This window comes from Canis aureus, chromosome 23 (genome assembly GCF_053574225.1).
Source record: "Canis aureus isolate CA01 chromosome 23, VMU_Caureus_v.1.0, whole genome shotgun sequence".
Taxonomy (NCBI): Eukaryota; Metazoa; Chordata; class Mammalia; order Carnivora; family Canidae; genus Canis; species Canis aureus.
The window spans coordinates 23,798,184-23,806,382 of NC_135633.1; the positions used below are offsets into that span (position 1 = coordinate 23,798,184).

At 36.5% G+C, this 8,199-nt stretch overlaps 1 protein-coding gene and 1 pseudogene across 1 annotated transcript; both read right to left on the reverse strand.

The window, feature by feature from the left end:
- LOC144295162 (olfactory receptor 52J3-like) lies at nt 1–4,695 on the reverse strand (annotated as a pseudogene).
- Nucleotides 4,696–6,871: 2,176 nt separating this feature from the next.
- Nucleotides 6,872–7,810, reverse strand: LOC144295434 (olfactory receptor 52J3-like). The gene has a single exon (XM_077867835.1). It carries the CDS (start codon nt 7,808–7,810, stop codon nt 6,872–6,874), a length of 939 nt encoding a protein of 312 aa, XP_077723961.1.
- Nucleotides 7,811–8,199: the final 389 nt, after the last annotated feature.

The window sequence follows — 8,199 nt, forward strand, 5'->3', positions numbered from 1 at the left end:
TTAAAAAATGAAGAGAGAGGGTGTGTAGAAAACAAACATGACTGTAGCATGGGAGCTACAATTGCTCAGTGTCTTGTGATGGGCATTTGTAATTTGAGGTGGAATACAACCCAGAGGATGTAGCCATAGGAGATTCCCAGCAGTACCAGGATGAGGACAAGGAAAAAAGTGGCTAAGAGACCACAGATAGCATTGATTTGAAAATTGGCATAAGCCAACTTGGCAATGCTCATGTGCTCACTGTTTTCTGGGCAATATTGTGGGCATCACAAAGGGCAGACACTGGATTAGGTAGACTGGGGACAGTGTGAGCATAACTGCACTCAGTGCAATAAACTATCACGATGATTGTATAGTGGAGTGGTGCACAGAAGGCCACTGAATGGTCAAAAGTCATTGCAGAAGTCCTGAAGACACCATTCCTGTGTATGAGAAACATCTGGGCCCCAGAGACCCCAAAGCCAATCTCTTGAGTGTTCAACCAAAAGATATGTGGTGCCAAGGATGTGGAGAAAGTCAAATATAGAACCAGAAATAATATAGGGGTCACAAGGATTCTGTCTGCCTGTATCACTATTTAAATTGTTACATTCAAATAAGAACTAAAATCTAAATACAACAGAAGAGCAAGGAAATCCAGGCATTGGTAGTCTCAAGCCCTGGCATGCCTAAAAGAAAAAGTGAGAATGATGGGTTGATGAGGAATTCTGAATTTGGCTGGAATATGAGGAGATCCAATTCATTCCTAGAAAGAAAAAAAAATGTTGGCAAATTGAACACCAATAAAAAATAAAATTATTACTAAAAAAAAGAAAAAAAAACATAATGCTTTCAGATGATTAGTTCATACTTAGTAGAGTACAAGAGAAGGCAGTGATATTGTTTCTTATCTGTATTGGCCTATCGGAGAGAGAAAAGGGAAAGTTCCTGACACTGGACACAGCTTGAATCTAAGGAACAAAAGTTTTATGACAAGTAATTGCAGAGCCAATGCCAAGGAATAATAGAACATCCTCTGTAGTTCTGAACCAAAATAATCTATATTCTGCTACTTTTTTATTAGCAAAGATTAGTGTCTGGATTAATATAAAATGTAAGGACTTCCCAAATTGAGCATGTTAAGGACAAACCTAAACAAACCATTAAGGCAGAGAAAGACAGATGTGGGTCTCTGAACAGAGCTGCACTAACATAAAGAACCATTATATGCCAACGGACTTAAGTGTGTTTCATTTGATACTAATTTTCACATGACTTCAAATTCAGAAATTCATCTCTAAAATCAATAGATATCCTCATGAAATTATTAAACAAATACTTGTAGATAAATACCATCAAACAAATGTTAAACTGAACTAGGCACAAGAGGATTTGGCCCATAATAAATAATCTGAGAGCCAAAATACTTGTGATTACAGCAATGTGCATCCCTTTGTTACTGGGATGATGGAAGAACACAAGGTAACAAGGAAGACTTCAGGTTTTTCCCTGTATACCAGGAGGATATACAAGAAAGACAATGATTGGAGTTGGTGAAAGTAGGAAGTTTGAGGGAAGTACTGATTGTGGACATAGCTCACCCAAGGACATTCTTTGTCCTTACCCCAGCAATATACATAGGACAGTGTCCCTAGTTTCTGATAATTCTTTTTCTAACAGAAAATCAGAAATAGAGAAAAGACAGGAAAACTGGAGAGTGGAAAAAAGTTCTATTTTTAACTTTTTGAGGAAACTTCATACTATTTTCCAGAGTGGCTGCACCAGTTTACATTCCCACCCCCTTTTTCTGCATCCTCACCAATACCTGTTGTTTCCTAGGTTGTTAATTTTAGCCATCCTGACTGTTGTGAGGTGACACCTCATGATGATTTTGATTTGTATTTCCTTATGATAAGTGGTGTTGAGCATCTTTTCATGGGTCTGTTAGCCATCTGGATATCTTCTTTGGAAAAAAATGTGTGTTCATGTCTTCTACCCATTTCTTAACCAGATTATTTGTCTTTTGGGTATTGAGTTTGTTAGGTTCTTTATAGATTTTGGATACTAACCCTTTATCAGACATGTTATTCACAAATATCTTCTCCCATTCCAAAGGTTCCCTCTTAATTTTGTTGATTGTTTCCTTCACTGTGCAAAAGCTTTCCATCTTGATGAAGTCCCAATACTACCTTTTTGCTTTTGTTTCCCTTGCCTCCAGAGACATGTCAGTATGAAGTTACTTTGGCTGAAGTCAAAGAGGTTACTTCCTATATTGTCCTCTAGGATTTAGGTCGTTTTCTGACTTACATCCAGGTCTTTCATCCTTTTTGACTTTATTTTTGTGTATGGTATAAAGAAGTGGTCCAGTTTCATTCTTCTGTATCTCACTGTCCAATTTTTTCAACAACATTTGGTGAAGAGACTGTCCTTTTTTCCACTGGATATTCTTTCCTACTTTGTTGAAGATTAGTAGACCATACAGTTTTGGGTCCATTTCTGGGTTCTCTGTTCTGTTCCATTGAAATATATGTCTGTTTTTGTGACAATACCACACTGTCTTGATGACTACAGCTTTGTAACATAGCTTGAAGTTTGGAATTATGATGCCTCCAGCTTTTCTTTTCTTTTTCAATGCACAGTCTTGCTGATAAACGATTACATGTCTCCTTCAGGAAGACCAGTGTATAAGTGTTTGCTCAGTAAGATCCTTCTTCAGGGGGAGATAGCCTCCATTTCAGTGGGCTCCAGGTTTCAGAGTTGTGTCAAGATTGAATTCAGGAAACACAGCAGAAATTCCTGACATCGTTCCAGACCTGCAGAAAGTAGCCCAAAAGGAACTTCTCCTGGCTTACCAGATTTTCCTTAGGAATATATTTCCCACAGCCTTCTTGAGGAGAGTGTTTTCTAGGGCCTCTCAGGCAGAGTTATAGGCTGGTTGAGCAGGCATGTAAAATAAATCCACTCTAACATTCTGTGTTCCTGGAAGTCTTTGGGAACTTTCCTTTATGGTTTTCTTCAGGGTAATTCTGGCATTTCATTTTACTGAAGACCATCTTTGAGTATAAGTTTCATTCTACTGTCCAACAGTTAGAATGATTCCCAAATGCATTGAGTCCAGAATCTCTACTTAAGGTCCTCTTATTACAATTCAGCCTCATGCTGTCATAAATTTTACTACTCAGATCCAGTACTTAGAATTTAGTATCACACATGTTCCCCAGATTTCTATTGTATAAAGTGGCAAAATCTTTCAATTCTTTTGGTTAATATATTTTACCCCCTGCAGGCATTTGTGTCCAATCATAGATTTAGAATTGTAATTTCTCACACACTGGACACTATCCATATATGATTATTGAACATCTAAATGTGGCAAATTCAACTGAAGGAATGTATTTTAATATTTATTTATTTCAATTAAAGTTTAAAGTCTGAAGCAGTATAAAATATTTTTCAGTTTGGCATGTTTTGTTTTGTTTTGTATTTTACTTTAGCCATTGAAAATTTAGTGTACAAAATAAGATGTGTTTTATGTGTTAAATACTAGATTAAGAAGATTTACTTTTATTATTTAAATGATATTAAATATTTAATTGATATGTATATTGATTTTATGCTTAAATAAATTTTGGATAATATTAAGTTAGATTAAATATGCTATTGAATTAATTATAATTTTTTTAGCTTTCATAACATGATTAATAGAAAATCTTAATTATATGGATGACCCACATTTTATTCCTATTAGATACCACTTTTCTCAGAAACCGTGCAGAGGGGTGGCAATTTTTCATGGCATAGATCACCAATCTATTTTAAGCCAACTACCTCAGGGAAAGATATTACATTTTCTTTGTATCTACCTCATACAAGAGAAGAAAAGCTGCTTCTAATGGTAAAGGGGGTTTGGCAGAACTCAGAATTTCCTTCATTGAAGTCTACTCACACAATGCTGTTCCAATTTTTAGAATTCTGTTTCTATCTAATAAATGTCCTAGCAGAAGATTGAGAGATTGTTTTATTTTGTTTTTTGTTTTGTTTTTTAGTGTAGTCAAAAATGCTCTGTTTTCTTGCCTGGGCCTTGAGTTGGATATTTAAAGTTCATTGTTTCCTTTATCCACATTCTCCAACTTCTTTATCAAAGAAAGAACAAATCTATACTTTTTTTTTATTCTTACTAAAATATTTGGCAGAAATACTTGGACACTGAAAGCCTTGTGTTCTTTAAGTGCTTGGTTATAGAGGTTAGTAAGAGTACACTGCATCCTGCATACCATCAATGTCTCCTTTGCCAATAGCAGCAGAGGCCCTACTGTCTCTAAGGCTAATTAGGCAAGAAACTAATTCTAAATTCCATTCTTAAGAATTTGTTACCCAGGAAGCACTTTTAGTACCTATACTTAGTGCCAGTTAGGGTTCAGAACTACAATGAGTATTAAGGAATAAATAATTTATTACAGGAATTAGATATGATTGTGGGAGGAGCTAGGGGGAAAAAGATCTAAAAACAATTTACCAGCCAGATTAGGCCTACATGAATGAGTTAATGTTTGCAGAAGATGAGGTACCCTCAGCTTCTGGGGTGGGAACACAAAGGGAGTGAGTGTAGAAATTTAAGGAAGGTGATTTGTTATCCCTGGCTACTGCTTCTGTGTTTTCAGTAAAATATCTAGTGGCAGATTTGCGATCCCTGTTGATGAGTAGGTCGGTAGCCATGGAGAGCTTTGTGTAGAGCTGAAGGACATGGGGAGAAAGTAGAATCCTCTAGTATCACTGTTTCTCTGGTTGGACTGTCACTACCTGTAAACAATATTGAACTACAGAAAATAGTAGCTGGTGTTTCACATTTGCTCCCACAGCTTATGCCTTTCTGATGTGACCAACTCTAAACTGGAAACTTAATAGGGAAGAGAATTCTGGAAACAAAGTGTTAGCAAGGTAGTCATAGTGCAGTCACGCCAAACACATTTTATCATCTGTGTTTGTCCAAGTGAGGAGCAGAATTAAGTCTCAGCTAATATTTTAAGGAATTAAAGACACATTATTTAATCAATGAATAGTAAATAAACTGAGGAACAAGTGAACTCAAAAAATTCCATCAGGGTAATTTTAACTATGGCAAAATGACAGTATGTTATTTTATTTTCCTACAAATTAGTTTGAACAACAAAGGGAGAGTGAAAAAAGCATAGGAGGATTAATCAGCTCTAAAAATTATTAAAATATATTATAATTCTGTAGTGATGAAAACATTGTGATACAGGTTCACGAACAAACAGACAAACCAATGATATAAATAAAAAGCAGACTCTTGCACAAGGTGAAATTTAATATGAGGAAGAATAAATGCAAATCAGTTCTGAAGTGATGAATTGTTAAGTCAATTATGTTATTCAACAGGTTGGAAATAGATACAGAAAAGTATTTCATTTTCTTAGATTTCACCTCCAAATAAATTGCAGTTAGATTGGAATTAGAAGTAAAACCTAACACACACACACACACATCCAAATAACAACATAGATGTTGGGATGTTGATATATAATACAGCTATGCAGAAGCCCTAAGTTTGAAAGTGATAAAATGCTGTGTTATAGGTATTATAATAAGTATTTATTTCATTTAAAACTTTAATCTGTCATATGAAAATAAGTTATTAAATATAAAGGACCTATAGTAAGGTGTTAATATGTCAAGTGTATTCAAAATCTCATGCTTTGAGACTAGGCAGAAAACTTGGAGAAGGGTCAAGGAAATTAGTAAATAAACATCATAAAAATAAATAAGAACATGACCTATTCAACCAGAATCTATTATCTGATGATCCTACTTCTACTTCTTCTAAGTGTAGAAACTTAAGAAATTTTTCAAATATGTGCAAAAACAATTCAGAAAGATATCTCAACATCAATTCTGGGTTAAAAATAACTAAAATAGGGATCCCTGGGTGGCGCAGCGGTTTAGCGCCTGCCTTTGGCTCAGGGCGCGATCCTGGAGACCCGGGATCGAATCCCACGTCGGACTCCCGGTGCATGGAGCCTGCTTCTCCCTCTGCCTGTGTCTCTGCTTCTCTCTCTCTCTCTCTCTCTCTCTTTCTGCGTGACTATTGTAAATAAATTAAAATTAAAAAATAACTAAAATATTATACATATATTCAAACGATGAAAAGATAAAATGCAAATGAAAGATTCTAGTACATTTAAGAGGAATACTAACATGTATCGACATAGATCTTTGCATTTAATATTAAGTGAAACAATTGTCTGTGAAATGATATACAATGCATTACCATTTACATGAAATAAAAAATCATAATCCCAAACCCCATGAAATTATTGAATTAAAAATGAACAATTTAGACTCTAAGAAAGATTGAAAGTATGTAGTGGTCATTCCTGTCTCTTAGGATAAGAAAAAACTAGAACTGGGTGGGATAAAACTCATAGGTCCTTTCAACTTAAATGTCTCATGTATTTGATTAAGAATAACATTCAAGATAAATAAATTACAGTAATAGTAGTTTTTAATTACATGTTGTGAGAACAAAGGCATTTGTTGTATGTTTTCTTGTCTTACTTTTGTTGAATGGAGGGAAAAATAAGACTTAAAACTTGTGGGGAGAAAAAAAGCACTGTTAACAAATGTAATGATGGGAAGTGTCATTGGTTGGACTGTTCACTCTCACACAGAGTGTAATAATGCAAAAAGTTCTTGCTTCCTTGAACTTTAAATATTTTGAAGATTCTTCAAATCATAGAATCAATAATGAGCCAACATCAAATGCTCTGGAATATAATTTGGCATCATTAAAATTAGACAGTGAGAAATCTCTGAAAAGAATACACATTTTCCTTGCAAGGTCAAAATGCTTGGTAAACAAAGGCAAGAGTACCTACTTTTTAGCAAAGACACGGAGCACTCGCTCTCGAATCTGTTTGGTCCTTACACCATAAATGATGGGGTTGAGTGATGGTGGGATAACCAAATAGAGGTTGGCAACAAGAATGTGAATGTAGCGTGGTATGTTGTGTCCAAATCGGTGAGTGAGGAAGGAGAACACTGAGGGGATATAGAAAACACAGATGACCCCAACGTGAGAACCACATGTGCTGAGTGCTTTTAGCCGAGCATCCTGTGATGGGAGGCGAAAGACAGCTCGGAGAATGTACACATAAGAGATGCCAATTAGGACCAGGTTCAGCAGAAAGAGAGAGACCACAAAGAGCCCATAGATGGCATTGACACGGATGTTTCCACAGGAGAGTTTGGCAATGCCCATGTGCTCACAGTAGGAGTGAGCTATTACATGAGCCTGACAGAAGGGTAGGCGGTAGATGAGATAGACTATGGGAAGTGTAAATAAAACTGGACGAATCACAATGCACATGCTGATGCCGACCAGCACTCGGGATGTCAAGATGGTTGTATAGTGGAGGGGAGCACAGATGGCCACATAGCGATCAAAGGCCATAGCTACCAGGACCTCGGCCTCCATGCCAGTGAAGGCATGGATTAAAAACATCTGGGCCACACAAGCTCCAAAGTTAATCTCATGAGCATCAAACCAGAAGATTCCCAGCATTCGGGGCACAGAGGTTGTGGAAAGGGCCAAATCAATAGTTGAAAGGAGAGCCAGAAAATAGAACATGGGCTCCCTCCGCAAGGTCTGCTCCATCTTGATGACTAGCAAAATCGTGGCATTGCCCAGTAAAGCTACAAGGTAAACAGAGCAGAAAGGCAGGGAGATCCAGGCATGGGCCCCTTCCAGACCAGGGATTCCAACGAGGAAGAATGTGGCTGGGTGAAAAATGCTCCTGTTGGGGTAAAGCATCCTTCCAAATGACAGAGAAGGAGATGTCTTTCCTAGAAGGAGGAGAAAAAAGTTTGAATATGCTTATGAAAATGACTACCTTAGTGCTTCAGTATATAGCAAAAATGAAGAAAAGTTGCTATCTGCAAGGGCTTATGAATGTATCTTTTTTATTATGAGCTGAACCATACTCATTTGAATAAGCCAGTCTCAAAGAATTTAATCTTTTTTTTTTAACTTCCAAGGCTTTTCAGGAAGCCAATGGCAGAATTATTAAGACACAGAACTTGCTATTAAATATGGAATAATTTTGTATAGCTTTTACCTTTTGTAAAGCTTCTGTCTGAAGAGAAACACACAAAAAATCAAGGATGGACACATGGAAATGCAGATGTAATCCAAAAGGCGAC

Excerpts from the sequence above, each read along its gene's own strand:
- LOC144295434 (XM_077867835.1), bottom strand. The coding sequence starts at position 7,810 with ATGCTTTACCCCAACAGGAGCATTTTTCACCCAGCCACATTCTTCCTC.